Source organism: Lepidochelys kempii, chromosome 1 (assembly GCF_965140285.1).
Source record: "Lepidochelys kempii isolate rLepKem1 chromosome 1, rLepKem1.hap1, whole genome shotgun sequence".
NCBI lineage: Eukaryota > Metazoa > Chordata > Testudines > Cheloniidae > Lepidochelys > Lepidochelys kempii.
This window is the reverse complement of record NC_136380.1, coordinates 217,962,888-217,983,204: the sequence shown is the minus strand read 5'-3', so window position 1 is coordinate 217,983,204 and position 20,317 is coordinate 217,962,888. Positions and strand designations below refer to the sequence as shown.

The window sequence follows — 20,317 nt, the reverse complement described above, 5'->3', positions numbered from 1 at the left end:
GTGATCAACGGCTCCATGTCTAGTTGGCAGCCAGTATCAAGTGTAGTGTCCTAAGGGTCGGTCCTGGGGCCGGTTTTGTTCAATATCTTCATAAATGATCTGGAGGATGGTGTGGATTGCACCCTCAGCAAGTTCGCAGATGACACTAAACTGGGAGGAGAGGTAGATATGCTGGAGGGTAGGGATAGGGCCCAGAGGGCCCTAGATAAATTAGAGGATTGGGCCAAAAGAAATCTGATGAGGTTCAACAAGGACAAGTGCAGAGTCCTGCACTCTAGGACGGAAGAATCCCATGTACCACTACAGACTAGGGACCGAATTGCTCGGCAGCAGTTCTGCAGAAAAGGACCTAGAAGTTACAGTGGACGAGAAGCTGGATATGAGTCAACAGTGTTGACCCTTGTTGCCAAGAAGGCTAATGGCATTTTGGGCTGTATAAGTAGGGGCATTGCCAGCAGATTGAGGGACGTGATCGTTTTCCTCTATTCAACATTGGTGAGGCCTCATCTGGAGTACTGTGTCCAGTTTTGGGCCCCACACTACAAGAAGGATGTGGAAAAATTGGAAAGAGTCTAGTGGAGGGTAACAAAAATGATTAGGGGACTGGAACACATGACTTATGAGGAGAATCTGAGGGAACTGGGATTGTTTAGTCTGCAGAAGAGAAGAATGAGGGGGGATTTGATAGCTGCTTTCAACTACCTGAAAGGGGATTCCAAAGAGGATGGATCTAGACTGTTCTCAGTGGTAGCTGATGACAGAACAAGGAGTAAGAACCTGTTGGGGGGAGAAAGGTAGGCATAGTGAGCTATAAAGATGTCAGATGCTATCAAATACTTCTGGTGCATGAATTAAGATGATGGTCAGACCTGGACGTGGTGTCTTGAAATAGCTTGGTCCTTTTCAGTGAACTATAATGCCCCAGTGCAAAAGTATATCTGCAGTCTCAACCTAGCAGCTTCAGAAGCATGAGAGAAACAGATGGCTATGTGGCTGAAACACTAATAATAGTTGTTGAGCTTGGAAATAAGGCGGGTACAGCAAAAGTTGAAACATTTAAACACTGATACATCTTCTTTGGAATAATGAGGAGTCCGGTGGCATCTTCAAGACTAACAGATTTATTTGGGCATAAGCTTTCATGGGTAAAACCCCCCACTTCTTCAGATGCATCTGAAGAAGTGGGTTTTTTTTACCCATGAAAGCTTATGCCCAAATAAATCTGTCTTTAATGTGCCACTGTTGCTTTAAGATGCTGTTGTTTTTGTGGATCCTCCTTTTGTGGATACAGACTAACATGGCTATCCCTCTGATACTTCTTTAGAATGTAATCTTCCCTCTTTAAATGTTTCATGTCTTAGGAACAGTTGCCTTTTCTGCAGAAAAGGTGGTTAATGGATGGATTGTCACAATAAAGCAGCTAGAGAGACCTCTGGTGTGAAGAAATGGGGAGAAAGCATTTTTTCCTAGAGAAATACATAAAATGGCAGTCAGTTTAGCTTGTGGAGAGGAAGCTGTTATCCCATCTAGCTCACCATCGAAATAGGGTTGGCTCTTATGAGTGTAATAGTGATTCAAGGAGTGCTTGTCTTACTTAGTTATCAGATGTTGTTTTGAGAGGCCACCCTTCATGTGAGAGCGAGAACTGAAGCTCTGTAGCTCCTACCCCCCCCCCCCCCAAGAGTGAAGTATCCTGGCAAAATTCCATCTTAAGTAATTACATTGTGCATTGCTAAAATTCCTCTTACAGCATCATCTGGATACAGTGAATTAAATTCACTGAGTAGAGCTAGAACTGCCACATTCTATTGTGGAGACATCTGCCTTGCAGAGGAGGGCTAAGGAATGGCTGTATTACTAAGTGTAAAACCCTATTTAAATGTAAGATTGTTGTTTTTTATGGTGCTGTTCAAGCTCGTGTAGTCTTAGGAGCTACTTGTGTCAAAGAATCCCAAAGTGCTTTATAATCATTACATATATAGGCATTGGCCACCCCTCCCCCCCCATTAAAGCGAACATTTTTGCTGGCAAAAGGCCTCAAGTGGATACCAGTGAAGTACAAGAAGTGTCAATACATGTGTCCCTCCTCCCAATGTGCCTAAACCTGCTAGGGCTGAGGATGTGTGGATAGCTATGTCTGCTTGGCCTATTCATGAGGCTATGTCAACACTACCACAGTAAGTTGAATAATGTAAGTTAAGAACGTAGCTGAAATCAACATAGTTTAGGTCGACTTACTGCGGTGTCTACACTGTGCTGGGTCGATGGGAGATGCTCTCCCATCAACTTACTTTACTCTTCTCGTTCCTTGTGGAGTACTGGAGTTGACTGGAGAGCTCTGTGCTGTTGTTTTCGTGGGTCTCACTAGACCTGCTAAATTGACGCCCAGTGCATTGATCACAGCAGTGTCGATCCCGTGGTAGGGTGGATGTAGCCTGAGACTGCCACCAAGGCAGCCAGTTAGTCATGTTCAGGATTTTTTTGTATATGGACAGATGCCTGCTAAATGCTGGCCTGAAACGAATTCATTTCACGTAGGATGCCAAATCGCCTGGGAAGTAACTTATTACTTCTGTCCAAAGGCCAGAATGGTTCCAGTACTTAGAGGTGAGATACTCTGCATACTGTTTGCCAAATTCTCAAGCCATTCAGTCACTTCCTATAACTCTCTGGTATCTTGGTTTTTATTTCGTATTGTATGTATAGATCTGTTCTTTGAAAAGCTAATTAGTCATATACATAAACATGTTGCTGCATGCCCCACAGCCTAATGCGTGGATTGATAAATCTACTCATCTGGGCATTCAGTTCTCCTGGATGTTCATTTAACTACAAATGACTGCATCTCAGGGCCAATACTAAATAAAAGCTTATTTTTTCAAAATGGCAGGATCTGGGTTTCCTGTTTACCTTAATGGAGCTGCCTCTAGTTGCAGTACTCCGTTGCTGGGAGACTGCAGCTAATTTTTATGATGCGCGTCAGTAGCAGTGACTCAAATTATACATTTCATTGAGTGCCTTTTTCCTCTTTGTTTTTAAACTGTCTTCTCTAAAGGGAGAGAAAATGCTTTTTGTTCTGGAGAGAACAGTGTCCAGACCAGTTTGAATCTAAACAAAGGGCCAGATTATCCTCTTGGTTAAATCATTGTAATTCCAGTGTCACTCCATGGGAGCTGATGGCCTGACTGAATTTATACCAGTTGTAACAGTCAAATCTGGTCCAAAATATTTAGGAGGACATTGGAGGTGGTTTATACTTCTCCTTCAGATTGCTGCACCCCTTTTGCAAACTCCTGAAGCCAAAACCTACTCAATTTAGTATATTCCATTTTAAAGAGAAAATGCCAAAATGGATTGAGAGAGATTTTTTTTCATCAGAAAACTGCATAATTCCAATTCACAACACAAAAATATACAACGGCTACTGTTGAAAAAGCAATTCTCACTAATGTAAACTGTTACTCAACTTCCATGTGTCTCAATACATGCATGTAAATAGGATAGTGAAAAGTGGGTGTGAATGGAGATTTAGGCGGGGAAGAGTGTGTCTAATGGAGAATGCTACTATATAATTGTTCTGACAACGTCAAAGTTCCGTGCTTGCCAAATCAGAGTTCCTTTTCATGTTGAAGGAGATGGTGGCCCTCTCCCTGATGTTTGCATCCCACTTGGGTTTTTTGCAGTGGCTATTTCTAATCTTGTTTGAGAAAGCACTGTAAAATGGTGTTGTGAAGCCTGCTTGCTTAAACACGCAAGTCATGTCAGCTGCAATGCGGCAGTGCTTGGTGCTAATGAGGTGAGCTTTCAGAGCAGCCTTCCTCTTGTGTGTGCTCTCTCTCGTGCACATATATATATATGTGTGTGTGTCTATACACACACACACACACACACACATATATAATATATACACACACACGCACGCACAATAGTAGGAGAGGGGATTTGGGAAAGGGATCTGTATTGGGATTGGCTCTGTTTCTGCTCTTTCCAAAAAAAAAAGAAAAGGTTCTGTGTCTGTGTGCATGTGAAGGTGGGGAGGGCATCTTTCTCCATGCATTGCAGGGTAGAGGTGGCTTCTCCTTTCTATTAAAGGCATGATCTGAAATGTATCTTAGGTGGGAGGAGGGATATGAGAGGAAGAGGAGCAGAAAAGACCTGTCTCCAAGAAAAAGCATTAATTCAAGTGCTCCTTAAAAGCAAAATGAAACACAAACTGTCAATATAGCAGTTGTATACTGTGGATTTGCAGCCCTGTTTTAAAAATAAATCCCCTTTTTTGTTATGGGGATAGTCAGCAAATACACAGTACCAGATTTGAATTGTTCCAGCTGGCTTCCATTGTTTATGGAAATCTAAGCGCATTATCATCTCTTTTCCTATCTCTTCTCTCCTCCTTTAACCATTACGGTACCAATAGCAAGTGTCATCACCTCAGTGAATTGCACTGACTGATGAGTTTCCATCAGTTTCCACTTTATTGACCTGACAAGATGATCAAAATGACTTCTCGGCTCCCAACCCACTGTCATCTGCTAGGTCCTCCTCAGGAGACTTGACATCTTCTAAAAGCAAAGCCATCATACTTACTTTCCTGCAACTTGTTTCACTCCAACTTTCCCTCCCACCCCACCCCATCCCTCCAGACACACAGACTGTTGGATTAGATTGGTATTTTCCCATCTCTAATAATTCATCACTCTGAGGGCTAGTCCAGGATTGTCCAGACCTAGTTTTAAATATATCAGTGGGGGGGGACAGGAAGGATTTTTTGCCTCTGTGTACAAAGTGGCACAGTTGACTAGGTCTGTTATAAGAGTAACGGAGTGCCATTTAAACATAAGGCGTTAGACATCTGTTAGATGCAGAATACAGATGGATCGATGGTGTGATCTGGTATTATAATTATTTCTATGCTTTGTTTATCCATCTGTCATCTTCTTGAGCCCTTGGAGTTGATTGGAATGGCTTTCCTTTCCTTCCCTAGGTCTCCGGGTGAATGGGGAGCTCATTACTGCCTATCCACAGGTGGTGGTTGTACGTGTGCCAACACCCTGGGTCCAGAGCGACAGTGACATCACGGTCCTTCGCCACTTGGAGAAGATGGGCTGCCGGTTGATGAATCGGCCCCAAGCCATCCTCAACTGCGTCAACAAGTTCTGGACCTTCCAGGAGCTGGCTGGTCATGGTGTGCCTCTTCCAGACACCTTCTCCTATGGTAAGCCCATTGGGTTAAAAGGGCAACATACTAAAAGCACTTACAGCAGGTGGGACATTAGTCAAGTTCGGCAAGGCCCTTATTATTGGGTTGCAGTGTGTAACTGCCCTAGAGGAGTGTTGTGTAGTGGCTAGATTGGGGACTGGGAGTCAGGACTGCTTGATTGTTCTATATTGGGCTTTGCTGTGACACCATGGGCAAGTCATTTAGGCTCCATGCCCCACTTTCCCCATCTGTAAGGTGGGGTATTGTGAAGATTATTATCTAAAATACTTTGATATCTTCAGATGAAAAAGCTATGTCCCTTGTTCAACACACAGATAATGTGTGGAACTCAATGCATTACTGAAGTCAAGAATTCAGCTGTATTTGAAAAAGGATTAGAAATGTATATGATCAAGAACATCCACAGCTATATTGGATAGGAAAAAATGCATAAGGGTTACAAATCCTCATGCTTTATTATCAAAAACTGTCTGGTATTAGGAAGATAATTTCCCCTACGGGATGATTACTCAGTCCTTGTCTACAAGTGGTTTTATTGTACCTTCCTCAAGTGTGTTGTACTGGCCACTGTCAGAGACAGGATACTAGGCTAAATAGATCTGTGCTCTGATCTAGTATGGGAACTTCTTTGTTTTTAACTGTAATGTATTTAAGAATGGAAGATTCCCTCTCGGCCTCCTTTTCTGCTAAGGAAAGGGGGAAGTTTATTGTCTCTCTGTGCAGAAACACCAACAGGCTCTAGTAATGGGATCTGTCATACAAAGTCTCAGTTAACAGGAGAACTGATCCATGAATAAAATCTGTCCACCTGTTACATAAACTAATGTGATATAAATAAAACAGATACTTATTTGAAAAGTGACTGTGTCCTTGCATTAGAGATTCAGATGTCCCAACTGTTGGGGAAGGGGAGATGTGTGTTGTTCCTTTGAGAAAGGGGGACATGAAGAATGCGGGGTAACGAGAGAGTGTCTCCCATCCTGCACAGCTCGCCCTGTCTATATAACAAATTGGATTCAGGGTTGCGCTCTCTTCTGTTTAAGTGGTAGGTGGCTTGTAAAGGGTGGCATTGCCAAGAAGAGCAGGAGATGTTGAGCTGCTCATATTCCATTGTGAGCAGCAAAATCCAGGGCGGCAGCAGCTGCTGCTGATTTTCAAACTATCACCCTGACTTGAGTCCTCTGCTTTACTGCACAAGCCTCTGAGGGCTTTCATTCTCTCTCCCTCTAACCCCCTCCCTTCTGTTCCCCACACTACAGTCAGCCCTCTGAATGAAGGGTGAATTGAGCTTATCAGGTAACAGCCTAACATTAGGCTGTTATCAGGTAAACAACATTTAAAAACGACTCTTCTAGTGGCTTTATAGATGGAGTGGGATGGAGGAGTGGAAACATTAGTCCCGGAGTTAGGGGGGCAGGCTGAGATGTGAGGAACTCAGATCTAGGAATCTGGGGAGGTAGAATGGGACAGGATTTGGGGGGTGCTGGTCCCTGTATCACATCTTGTTCCCCTGCTACACGTAGCCAGGATGGACCTGTGTCTCCAGAGCATCCCCCTATTGGTTCCCTGCCAGGTGGATGGGAGGCAGGTAGGTGGGAGTTGATAAACATGGAGAAGGAAAAGGGAGCAGGAAAGAACAATAGAGTTCAGGGGAATTAAGATTTGGGGATTGGGTTTATCCTCATGGGTAGGGATCAGGAGTTCCAGGGAGTATTGGGGCATATTTGGAAGGAAGATGAGATAAGGGCAACAACACCCTTTCCCAATTACTACGGGTTAATGTCTCATAGATGACATGTGTCAGGGAAGTGCTGGCCCTTCTGAATGACCTGCCTTCTATTAACCTTTGGCCTACACTGCTGGCTTCAAGACCAGAGGTGGAAGGGGTATAGTCTGTATCCAGCAGTCACAGATTAGATTGGTAGTATCTGATTGGCAATTTGTAACGTTTCTTCGTTCTCTTCTTGTCAGGTGGTCATGAGAACTTTGCCAAAATGATTGATGAAGCGGAGGTGCTGGAGTTTCCCATGGTGGTGAAGAACACACGGGGTCATCGAGGTGGGTGCAGGGATGAGGGGAAGAGGCGTGTGGTGGTAACCAGCATTCCAGGGTTCCATGTGTGGTGAAGGGAAAGGGGCTTGAAGAGGCTTTATGTTGGGGGTTAGACTTTGATTTCCTTCTCTAAATCCTTCCAACTTCTGAATTGCTTCCGAGCGTTGAACAGACTTCAAACATGGAAGGCAGTTTTTAAATCAGCTGGTAACTTGTTCAAGGAGCATAGAATAGAAATAACAGGGGTCCTGCATGTGGTGCATTCACAGAGCCGTGTGAGGAGCCAGGACTGGAACAGCAGAAGGTTTCTACAGCTTTTGAGTGAGTGGCACGGGCATAACTGTGGAGAGAGGCTCCAGGACTTGGAATAGTAGTGGAATTAAGGGGAAATTTCTAAATAAGCTTAAGAGACTACAGCTCAGTTCAGTGAATCTTAATATCTTTTTCTTTCTACTTAGCATTGCCAATAGTCAGGTTTCAGTTTAATCAAGGCATTAAGTACCAAACTGGACCTAAATTCTACAACTGGATTTCTGATTTTGTGACTTTGGTGCAGATTCAGCAGCAGCTTCAAATAACTGAATAAGAACCTCATTTTGTAATTTAAATATTAAGTGTTAAATCAGTTTATCTTAATGTTAAATCAGTAGATTATCAAATGAAGACAGGTGTAAGCCGATGTGTTTCCGCACAGGGGATTGCACCAATTTAACTAAATTAACTTTAAAAACTGATTTTAGTTAGTGATGAAAGTTTCTTATGTAGCCAGAGCCTTAGACTCTGGAGCATGATTATGCAGTAAAGGGTGAATCTGTGCAATATGTGGGACCCAGGATTTAACTTGACACTACGTGGTATTCTGCTGATTAGATCTACTAAATATAATCAATTAGATAGCTTACAGCTATCAAATTTCTTCTCCTTCCCCAATCTGGGCTTGCATAAACCCCTGTTTATAAGGGGTACTTTAAAGCACACTTAATCCAGTGTCTCTGTACAGTGTCGTTTCAGTGGCATGAATTCTTAGATGAAAAGCTTCCCCCCAAATACTTTGAAGTTAAATACAGAACAGCAGATAGCAAATGATATTTTAGAAAACAGTGGCTTACATGTTATATATGGTGAATGAATTTAACCACTCACACTTAAGGCCATTAGCAGTGCAATTTGCATCAGTGCAAATGGGCACATAGTTTTTTATCAAAATGCCACACATCTCTGGTACCACATAATCCCACTGAAATGGGCAGTATCCTACCATCTTCCAAGTCCTTGGTGTTTTCATCCCCATTTTGGGAGCACAGTAGCTAGGAGAGTGGGGAAGTAGGGGATAAGCAGCAGCATGAGGAGAATGAGCTTAAGTGTGGACTGGGACTGAGTAGGTGGTACCAGTACCATCTTAAATCCTTCCGAAGCAGTGCTTCATTACTGCTGGCTTTAGCAGCTCCATGTTACATAGGAGTCTTTTGCTACACAGACCCTAAGCCCTGAAGGAGCAGAGCCTGCTGAGGTGGTACCCCCAACACAGTACTTCATCTCCTCTTCCTTCTGCTTTTTTTTCCCATTTCCTCGTTAAACGAGGCAGTTTATCAAGGGATTTTGTAATGCAGTAATGTTGCAGCATAATTCAGTGAAGCTCTGCCACATAAATTGGTGGTGCCTTACTGCAAAATGTAAATCTAATGTGCCATATAATACAAGAGGTGTCAACAGAGGAGGAGAGCAATTAAGAGAGAAGGCTGATGAAGGAAAGGAAATGAACTACAGAGTAGTGGAGACTGTTCCAGAAGTGCCTTTCACAGACACTGGGGAGATTACGTGGAGGGATGGGAAGTCTCTGTGAGGTGAGCTGAGGAAACAAAGTGAGGAGTAAAAAGAACACATTAGAGATTGGCTGAAGTAAGTCTTTAGAATAGTTTGCTGGCAAGGGGCATTGAATTTCTAAAGAAACAAGCTGGCCCTCTTTCACCAACTGTCAGTATGCCCCACATTATTTTTAGTGGAATAAGCTGCTGAAGTTGTCTCATTTTATCAGCTCCATCAGTGTCAGTCACAGCTACATTTCTCTCTAAACCCTTATGTTCCATTGGACGTCTGTCACCCCACTACTGGGATGTGGTGGGTACAGGGGTGCTGTTTTCCTCATGTATTATTATGATGATTTTATAGCAGTGGACTAATGCCATAGCATACTTCCTACAGTGCATCTGGGTAGAGTTCTAAGTTAACTTTGTTTTTATACCTTGAAGTTCCAGCTTTCTGCTTTAAATGGGGGAGAGGCTGTGCTGTTGGTTGCATGTGTGCTTCTCTCTGTGGTTTGTGTCTCCTCTCCTGTCTTACCAGGCACCTGTCCCAAAAGGGGTGGGAGTTATAAGGCCCAGTTTCTCTATTAAAGAGCTTTTTTGGCTGACTTACCACCCTGACTGTCTCAGTACTTGGTACATTCAGCAGCACTGACGCAGTTGAGTACCGATCTACACAGGAGAATGTGTAAAGGGATATAAAATATATCCAGCTCATGAGGATAGGCAGTTTTTTTTTGGAGATTCTTCATGTGCTGAATCTATAACACAAGACAAGTCTAGCGGCTCTTGCCCTTGTTCCCAGTTCCCACTCTCAATGTTTTCTCTTGGAACAGGCAAAGCTGTATTCCTGGCACGAGATAAGCACCATTTGGCAGACCTGAGCCATTTAATTCGTCATGAGGCCCCTTACCTGTTCCAGAAATATGTCAAGGAGTCCCATGGCAAGGATGTTCGTGTCATCGTGGTAGGCGGCCGCGTGGTGGGGACCATGCTGCGCTGCTCAACAGATGGGAGGATGCAGAGCAACTGCTCACTTGGTAGGAATAGCATTGTTTGTGGTCTTGATTGGAATTTGTGGAGCCCAATGGGAGATGAGTGGCAACCCCAATTTAAATGAGAAGTTGCACATTTTATTTTTTATTTATTGATGTTTATTACAGTAATGTCTAGGGGCCACCTGAGGACAGGATCCCATTGTGCTAGGATCTGTACAAACATAGAATAAGACAGTCCCTGCAACAAAGAGCTTATAATCTAAATAGAGAAGACAGTATGGGAGAAAAAGATAAGACGCACAAGTAGTGTGAATGATGCAATGGTGGCAAATGTCGTGCCATGGTATTTTTGGTCTTTCAGTGGGGTTATATTAGAAGGGGATAAGCTAGATCAGGGGTTCTCAAACTTCATTGCACCGTGACCCCCTTCTGACTACAAAAATTACTAGAGGACCCAAGGAGAGGGGACCGAAGCCTGAGCATGCCCAAGTCCCGCCATCCCGGGAGAGGAGGAGAGGCAAAGCTGAAGCTCCACCTCCACCTTCCCAGGCCGGGGGGCATCAAAGCCGAAGCCCAAGGGCTTCAGACCCAGGCAGGGGGCCTGTAACCTGAGCTCTGGGCCCCAGCAAGTCTAAACCAGCCCTGGCAACCCCAATAACATGCGGTTGCACCCCACAGTTTGAGAACTGCTGAACTAGATGGAAAGACACAGGAAAGAAGGGAATGGGAGGGGTTGGAGCAAACCAATCAGCACAGGGGAGAGAATGTTCAGAGTGAAAACTGGAGAGAGCTGTCTGACATCAGTGTCTGTCAGCCCCTGCTTAAAGTGTTTTCTGCAGCTGCTGGACCAGCTTCAGTCTCTGGCTGGCTCCTCCATGCAATTTCGTTCCCAAAGACACATGGCTCTTAGTGTCCTCAAAGTTGGTGTGGGGGAAGGGGTCCTCCCCTGCATAGTTCTGGGGAGTGCTGTGGGGGGAGAGTTGACCCTAGCTGGGCCCCATTTTTACCACCTCCTTCACATGCAGTACAGCTTCAAATCTTATGGGAGATCAAAAAAGTTTGGATAATTGGGGAATTTTCAGTGTAACAGATACTAGGGGACGTGACTCATTTTGAGAGATGACTTGAGGAAAGGTGTTTCAGATAGAATACTCTATAACTTAATTCTTCCTAAGATGCTGAGCATCCACAGTTCTCATTAAAGCCAGTAGGAGCTTTGAACATCAGGCCATTAGTGTATATGGCACACTAAAGCAAAGATCCCAAAGAGCTTGGCAAAACACGTGCGCATACATGTCTGAAATCTAGATATACCTCTGAACACTTAAACACCCACCACTGAAATACAGGCATTCTGGGGCAGAAGTTTTAACATTAAACAGCGGTGCTGTATAATATTTTAGTACAGGAAATGAATATATATACAATTGAATCTGCAAGGGGAATTGTAGGGAATCAAAATAACTGCTATCCAAGCTAGAATTCAACCTGGACACTGGAGTTAAGAAATCTGCAAAAGATTTTTAAAATATGGGGTCAGCAGTACTCCCTTTTGTTTTTTTGTGTGGGGTGGAGAAGATTGCTTTATACTGAGTAAAGGTGGCCTTAAAAGGTTTTTGTTAAATGTTATTTTACTTTTGACCTTAGCAATATTTGGAATACTATGTCTGGTCCTCCCTGGTCTTGTTCAAAGGCTTCTTAAGAGTGCTTAGAGATGTGTATTGGGAGCCCACACTTTGGCTTAAAGGGCGGGGTGCTAAATCTTCAACAAAGATGCTCTTTCTTTCAAATATTCATTAGGCATTTGAATTAAGTAAGGCATTGTTTGCACTACAGTGGCACAGCTACAGTGCTGCGGTTGTGCTTTTTGTGGTGTCATAGGGCACGGCTACACTTGCAGATGTAGAGTGCTTTGAGGTAAACCCGCCTTCAGAGAGCGCAGTAGGGAAAGCGCAGCAGTCTGTCCACACTGACAGCTGCAAGCGCACTGGTGTGGCCACATTTGCAGCACTTGCAGCGGCATTGGGAGCGGTGCATTATGGGTGGCTATCCCACAGAGCACCTCTTCCCATTCTGGCGCTGTGGCTTGTGGGAAGGGGGCGGGGCATTCTGGATCCTGTCCCAATGCCCTGTGATGCATCGGTTCGCATCCCAGCAATCCCTGTGCCTCAGTCCACATCTGGCGCCATCTTTCAACATTTTTTGTACTGCGCGCGCTGTCTTCCCTTTCGGTCTGCGGAAATGGAGCCTGAACTGCTGAGGAGTATGCTGATGAGTCTTGCCAGCACATCACATTTGGCAGCATAGTTATTCCTTATGATCCAAGGTGACAGTGAGGGCTCCGACGATATCGACTCTTGTAACGCATATGACACGAGTGTGCTTGTGGCATTCATGGACATGTTCACCACCGTGGAATGCCACTTTGGGGCTCAGGAAAGAAGCACTGAGTGGTGGGATCACATCTTCATGCAAGTCTGGGATGATGAGCAGTGGCTGCAGAACTTTCAGATGAGAAAAGCCACTTTCATGGGACATGTGAGGAGCTCGCCCCCACCCTGCTGCGCAAGGACACAAGATTGAGAGCTGCCCTGCCGGTGGAGAAGTGGGTGGCTATTGCAATCTGGAAGCTGGCAACTCCAGACAGCTACCAATCGGTCACTAACCAGTTTGGAGTGGGAAAGTCAACCGTTTAAATCGTGTTGATGCAAGTTTGCAGGGCCATTAATCACATCCTGCTCAGAAGAACCTTGACTCTGGGTAACGTGCATGACATTGTGGATGACTTTGCACAAATGGGTTTTCCTAACTGAGGAGGAGCGATAGATGGCACACACATTCCAATTCTAGCACCAACCCGCCTAGTCTGAGTACGTTAATCGGAAGGGGTATTTCTCTTTGGTTCTCCAAGCGCTTGTGGATCACCGTGGGCATTTCATTGACATTAACGCAGGCTGGCCCGGAAAGGTGCATGATGCACGCATCTTTCCGAACACTGGCCTGTTCAGGAAGCTGCAAGCCAGAACTTTTTTCCCAGACCAGAAGATCACCGTAGGGGAAGTGGAAATGCCCATTGTGATCCTTGGAGACCCCGCTTACTCTTTAATGCCATGGCACTTGAAACCCTACACAGGGAGCCTTGACAGCAGCAAGGAGCAGTTCAACAACAGTCTGAGCCGGTGCAGAACGACTGTGGAGTGTGCTTTTGGCCATTTAAAGGGCCGCTAGTGCTGTCAGTATGGGAAGCTGGACCTGGCCGATGACAGCATCCCCACGGTTATATCCATGTGCTGTACCCTCCATAACATTTGTGACGGGAAGGGTGAAAGCTTCACTCAGGCATGGAACTCAGATGTTCAACACCTGGAGGCTGAATTTGAACAGCCAGAGATCAGGGTTATTAGAGGGGCCCAGCGTGGGGCTGCAAGGATTAGGGATGCCTTGAGGGAGCAATTTGAGGCTGAAAGCCACCAGTAATGTCTGGTGCCCCGCACGGGAGCGAAGTGTAGTGGTTCCAATGTTAGTAGGACTCTGTGTCTGCTATGCTGACTTGCAGTGCCTGTTTCTTTCCTGGGTTAAGGTATCTTTTACTTTATGCAATAATAAAGAATGTTTTCAAAGCCAAAAAATCCATTTATTGAAAAGAAACACAACTGCTTGGGAAACAGAAAGGGCAAGGGGTGGAGTGGGAAACGGTACAAGCACAGATTTCCGTATGTCCTGTTACGTTACTCGGCCTTCCTGTCTGGAGTGCTGTGCAATGAGTGCTGCACTTCAGGATGGCTATACTGCATGGTGGTGGGGGTTGAGTGCAGTGGTTAAGGGTCGTAGTTTTCAGGGCTAGGTGGTGAAGCTACAGGTGTTGGAGGCAGCTGGTGACAGTAAGAACCCAGATGTTGGGGGAAGTGGGTGGGAGGTGGCATGGGGGCACAAGGGAAAGAGTTTTGGGACAAGGGCTGCAGGGGGGGCGGGCGCAGTAGTGCTCCGCCTGCATGGCTATGAGCGTCTGGTTCAAGTCCCCTTGGCGCCCCATTATGCTTATCAGCCGATCAGTGCTTTGCTGCCGGAGCACCGCGCTCTTGTGCCGGTGTTCCTCATTCTGCTGGCGGATCCTCTTTTCACTGTCCCGCCACTCCTGCACTTTTTGATTTTCATTATTTGAATGCTGCATTACTTCATGCAACATGTCTTCCTTGCTTCCACGTGGCCTCTTTCTGATTCTTTGGAGTCTTTCAGCCGGTGATAACATGGATGGCTGAGATCTCAAGGTTGCATTTGTAAAGGCAAAATGCAACACTTAACGGAGGCAGCATTGTTCACACCAGACAAAGCAATGATTCCCCCATATTTAAGAGCAAGCACAGTCTACACAATAGCATAATTTGCCTGTCCTAAAGCGAGCGCACATAACTCCCGGGAGCCCCAAAATGGTGAGTAAGCACAGGGTCAAGTGTGACTGACTGTTTCACGGCTGTACTGTCCTCTGGGTTTCTGTGCCTTGGGGAGAGCCAACAGTGGCAGGGGCCCCTATACTGAACACTGTGCCAACATTTTCCACAGGAGTTCATCCTGGAAGATACCTCACTGCTGAGGGTGACCTGGGAAGCAAGGGAGGGTCTTCTCCTGCAATGCGGTTTCCGCCCTGGCCCATATGCAGCTTGCCTGTGTGCAGCAATGATCCCCTCGCCCCTCACGGCACAGTGGCGCGGACAAGTTAGCATTACTGGGACAAGGACCACAGTGGCTCTCCCGAGAAACCTGCGCAAGCGCATTGCCCAAGTTCTGGACGAGACCTTTGAAGAAATCACTGAGGCCGATTACCGCGATGTGAGAGAGCACATCAACGCCCTATTCTGCATCTAGGCATCAATGCAGCCATAGCCCTCCTCGCCCCAAGAGCCCACACCAAATAATTTCTTTCCCAAAATAAAAGCCACTTACCGGGGGCCTCCTCTGGTGTTTGTCCTTTCCAAAGCACTGGCCGCCGCGACTGGCTACCTTAATCCTGGCTTGAGAACAGCTTCTGGCTGCATGCATCTAGGGATTCCGGGGTGTCTTCCTCTGCCTCAGCACCCTCGCTCCTGCTTTGCTGTTCCTTCTCCTCCTCCTGTCTTGTTCCACTGGGCTCTGAAGTGTCAATGGTGGTCCTTGGAATAGAGGTGGGGTCACCCCAAATATTGCGTCCAGCTCTTTGTAGAAATGGCAGGTCGCAGGGGTAGCACCAGAGTGGCTGTTTGCCTCGCGGGCTTTGTGTTAGGCATTCCGCAGCTCCTTCACTTTAATCCTGCACTGCAGTGCGTCCTGGTCATGGCCCCTTTCCATCATGTATCTTGATATCTTCCTGAAGGTACGGCTAGAGCGCAGCTGGGACTGTACAGCTTCGTCCCCACAAACACTGGTGAGGTCCAGCACCTTACCATTGCTCCATACTGGCGATTGCCTGACGGGTGGAGGCATGGTCACCTAAAAAGATTCGCTGAGAGCACTCCATGCCTGGCTGAGCAAACAGGAAGGGGATTTTCAAAATTCCCAGAGAATTTAAAGGGCGGGTCTGACGGTTGGTCACCTGAGGGCAGGGCAGTAGAGTTCAAAGTGATGACCAGAGTGGTTAGAACAGGCATTGTGGGACACTTCGGGAGGCCGATCAGAGTGCACTAACAGACCAGGGTGTCTGGTGCCGCAGTGCTCCAGTGGGGGGCGCACCAAACGTTATTCCACTCACTGAGGTGGAGTACCAGGAGCACTCTAGCCATGGAGTCAGAGCACTCTACGTGCCTTGCCAGTGTGGACGGGTAGTGAGCTAGTGCGCCCAGGGCTTCTTTAATGCGCTCTAACTCGCAAATGTAGCCAAGCCCATAGTGTAGATGCTTCCTATGCCCACAGAATGGGTTAGGTCATGCTAAATATGTAGGACAGGGTGCAAAATTTTTCGCAGCCCTCACTGATGTAGTTAGGTCAATCTAATTTTTAAGAATAGTCTGTCTTAAATGTTAAATGAATTTTTAGTTTTTGTTTCCTCAACTGCTTAGCTTTCAGGCTTATCTTTTTTGATGTCGTATCACTGATTCTTCAGTTACCATGGTCTTCCAGCATAGCAAAGATCTGAGTAGCTAATAGGAGAAGCAAGCAATGCTCTTAGGTGGGGGGCAGAGGGATGACACTGTGTCAGACCACCTTCTAACGGAACAAAGAAGCAAAACAGACACATGGCGTGTTTTTTTTAATTTGCAGGTCAGCTTTAACACCCCTACAAATAAAAAATGTGTTGATATCCTTCCTGACCAAAAGTGGTCGCACCCTTCCCTGCAGCACTCTGGATTTTCCTTGGATGTTTCCCATCCAAGAACTGAGCCATCCCTACTATGCTCAGCAGGTGCCATTTGACCAGATCGCAGCCTGAGGGCTGACCCTTGTTTTCCCTTTTGCCAGGTGGTGTAGGGATGATGTGCTCACTGAGCGAACAAGGCAAGCAGCTGGCAGTCCAGGTGTCAAACATCCTGGGGATGGACGTGTGTGGCATCGACCTACTGATGAAAGATGATGGCTCGTTCTACGTCTGTGAGGCCAATGCAAATGTAGGTTTCATTGCCTTTGACAAGGCTTGTAATCTAGATGTAGCTGGTATCATAGCGGACTACGCCGCTTCTCTCCTCCCCCCCGGTCGCTTGACGCGGCGCATGTCCTTGCTCTCTGTGGTGTCCACGGCCAGCGAGACGAGCGAGCCAGAGCTGGGCCCTCCAGCTAGTGCCGCTGTCGACAACATGAGCGCTAGCTCCAGCTCTGTCGACAGCGACCCTGAGACCACGGAGAGAGAGTTGCTCACCAAGCTCCCGGGGGCTTTATTCAACATGAACCAGCTACTAGCCAATGAGATCAAACTCCTTGTGGAATGATGCCACGTGTAAATACCTGACCAGCAAAACTCTTGTGCATTTTTTTTTAAACCAACTTGCAATGCTGTTTATCAGAGAAGCTCAGGGAGATGAATGGAGTGGGGAGGGAATTAGTCGAAAGGGTGAGATTAAAAGGTGCATGTTCTCCGCTTGCTGCTCTTACTTTTTAATCCTCCAGAACATATGATTGGCTTCATTTTTTGGCAGCCAATCTCTAGTCAGTGATACCCAGTTCAAACCCACGTGCGGATTTTATTTATGTGCCGCTGTAGTCCCAAGCTTATCACAGAACTTGTGTATTGATGGGGAAATATTACAGCGCAATTCACGCTTCTGGTTTTGGAATGCTATCTTGCAATTCTCCAAAAGCATCTGTGAACTCATGCAGCTGTGAACTCTCTCCTGCCTCTTTAAGAGCTTGATCTTGTGAATTGCTTGAGTGCCTTTAGTTTCCAAGAGAGCTGAGGGTGCTCAAGGTCTGATATTTCAAAGGTGCTGAGCAGCTGCAGTTCCCATTTACGTAAGTGGGAGCTGTGAAAGTTCAGCATCTCTTAAAATCAGCCCGTTGTGACCTTGCAGGATCTGGCCTTGAGTGATGGGGCAGGGACAGGAAACTCGAGCTTTCAGTACAAACCTGCGACTTCTGCCATCTCAGTATTAACTGGCATGTGTCCACAAAAATGTGTCCATATTTGTTTATAAAGCTTTTGAGGGGGGGATGTTTTTTAAATTTGTGTTTTTTATCATTTTAAATCCTGGGGCAGGTGTGTAGAGGAATCAGTCATGTTCTCATTCATGGCAGAAGTGGCACGTTTTAACTATTTTTGCACGATTGGAGGAGATAAACAGCATTGTAATGTTCGGTGTACAAAATAATGTTTAATCCAATGTGAAAAAGAATTACACTAGTTTAAAACAAATGTGCATTGACTTGTATTTGTTAGTGTTTTAGTCTTTTTGAGAGAGAGATGCTATGTTAATGTTCCATTTTTTTAATACATGCTAGTCCAACACACCCTTCTCTATGCCTGCATCTTTAACAGTGGCCAAAGTGAGAACACCACAAACTATTTAACAAAACACTGACTTGAAGCCTGTAAATCATTCTTTTATTTTTGTCATTTTTTCCCTGGGAAACATGGTAGGGTGTGGAGGAGGGAAAAGGTTGGTTGAAACCTCAGACATTTAGGATAAATCTGAAGTTGGTTCGTTACCACTATTACTAGGCTTGTATTTTCCACACTGAAAATGTCTCAACTCTGATGTCAGCTGAGCTCCAAAACATGGATCCAGGAGAAAAATACACAGTTCTTGGCTTTGGGAAACTATGCAGCAGATTAAAAAAAAAAAAAAAAAGGGCTCAGCTAGAATAAAAATATAAAAGGCCACAAGCAATGAATAGATGGATCCTGGACCCTGTGTATGTGTGTGCGCTTTGCTTTATTTCTTTTTGGTTTGGGGCTGTTCAGTTTCTTTTTTTCAGGCTGACTGATTTTCTTTCCTCAGTCCTTCTGGCTGTGCATTTTCTCATTCAATTTGAGCAGTTTTGGGAAACAAAGAACCAAAACAGCAGTGTTGGGTCCATTTTGAAGTCCTCACCTTCCTCCTCCTCACCTCCTGCTTGTTCCTTCCCTCCTTCTGGGTTCATAAAGCACTGGAACTATAGATATAGATATATATATATATATAGATATATATATATATGCGCCTCTTTTTAGGGGAAAAAAAGTAAAACGTTTGTGACTGAAAGATGGTTTTGTGAAAAGAGGGTTTGGAGGGGTGTTTGTGTGTGTGCAATGCTGCTGTTATCTGGATACTTTAAAGGAGCATGTCCCATGTATCCGCTGAGGCTCTGCGCTTCCTACCCCTGTGGCCCCTCCTCACCTCTCCGCTGCTCTGCTGCTTTACCGTCGCTCATTCGGATCTTAAACAAACACAACTCATGGACACTACGGAGAGAGACTTCAAGAGGCAATAAACAGAACAGTATTAACCTGCTTTCATGGAGGTTTGATCATGCTTATTTGTACAGTTTTTTTAATTTTAAAAAGGAATGTAATAAAATGAGGGGTTTTTGTAGAATTAAATATTGTTATTAAAAACAAGTGGAAGGTTGATTGTTGATGTTAGCTGATGGAGTGATCCAGATGATCCAGCAACAAAAGACGTTTCAACAGTCAAGGTCATCTCTGAGGTTTTATTCCTGAACCTTCAAGTGCACAGATTATAACAAAAGAAAACAAAGGTTTTCCCTTGTATAAAAAATCAGTACACCCCAGTACAGGTTACATCCAACCTAACTTTCTAATTACTGGGTGGGAAAGCTCTGCCTCCTTACAGGCTCTTGTCCCCTCATATGCTTACTAAGGAGCTGTTTTTTAAATAATGTTCTGTATTCCCTTTGAGACCCGATTGAGCCTGCAGTTTCCAGCCCTACTTTAATATACACACTGTGAGCACCTGTGGGGGATATAAGTGAGGGAGGGTGGACAAGTCAGCTCCATGCCAGCTGGAAGTAATCAACTAAGGTCTCTGCACTACTGTCACAGTTTGCAAAGATAACTTATTGGAAAGAGGCTGCTAACAGCTATATGATCTGAGCTGTCTTGAGTCCCCACATTGCTTGAGGGAAAGAGGCTGTGGCAGCAGGGACTTCTTAATGCATCTCGCCTTTAGAATTTACTACTCACACTTCAGAGTAATACAGATTTGTGAAGTGGTACACATACTTTTATTCTGAAACACACAAGCAAATGGACAGAAGGGTATTATGTTGTGGCTGGCTCCCTTCTGATGAGATCCTTTTGTGCGATTGGTGCTTCTTTTACAAGATTGGAGAAAAGTCTATGGGTAGTGCTTGTTATGGGGGAGGATCAGGAGTTAAAACTTTATACACATTCATGTAGACAGTAATTCTTGATATTGCTTACGGAAAGCCTTGCTGAGGATTCAAAGCTTTGTCTATTTGAATCAATCTTGTAGGTTCCTCCCTGCAACCTACCCATTGTCCCGTGGTCAGTGAGATGTATATAGTGGAGAAGAAAAAATGGGTTTCACATGTATGCCTGTAATACAACTAAAAAATCAAGCCTGTGCTAACCAAGAGATGTCTCTCATTACATCTAAACACTATACAGCTCAGCACTATGTGCTATGCTCTCTTCAGTTCCACATCCTAAAGAATGCTTTCCATAGTCTAGTGCCTTAATAGAGCTAACATTACCTGTCATATTCTGGTTTGGAAGCTTATATTGGAAAGGACACGTAATCAAGAAACACCTGAGGATTTTTTTAAAAAGGGCTGATACAGATAATGGTGATGCATGAGTTGTTAATATATCTATATTTTTT

General features: G+C 45.1%; 1 protein-coding gene across 2 annotated transcripts in view; it reads left to right on the top strand.

Moving 5' to 3' along the window:
• The window catches only part of RIMKLB (ribosomal modification protein rimK like family member B), a 66,481-nt gene extending 49,316 nt beyond the window's left edge, over positions 1–17,165 (top strand). For both annotated transcript variants that reach the window (XM_073313642.2, XM_073313661.2), the window contains exons 4-7: positions 4,985–5,215; positions 7,193–7,279; positions 9,912–10,115; positions 16,503–17,165. In XM_073313642.2, coding sequence (XP_073169743.1) covers positions 4,985–5,215; positions 7,193–7,279; positions 9,912–10,115; positions 16,503–16,966 — 986 coding nt within the window. In that variant the 3' untranslated portion in view covers positions 16,967–17,165. The remainder of the gene's footprint in view (positions 1–4,984; positions 5,216–7,192; positions 7,280–9,911; positions 10,116–16,502) is intronic.
• The last annotated feature ends 3,152 nt before the right edge of the window (positions 17,166–20,317 follow it).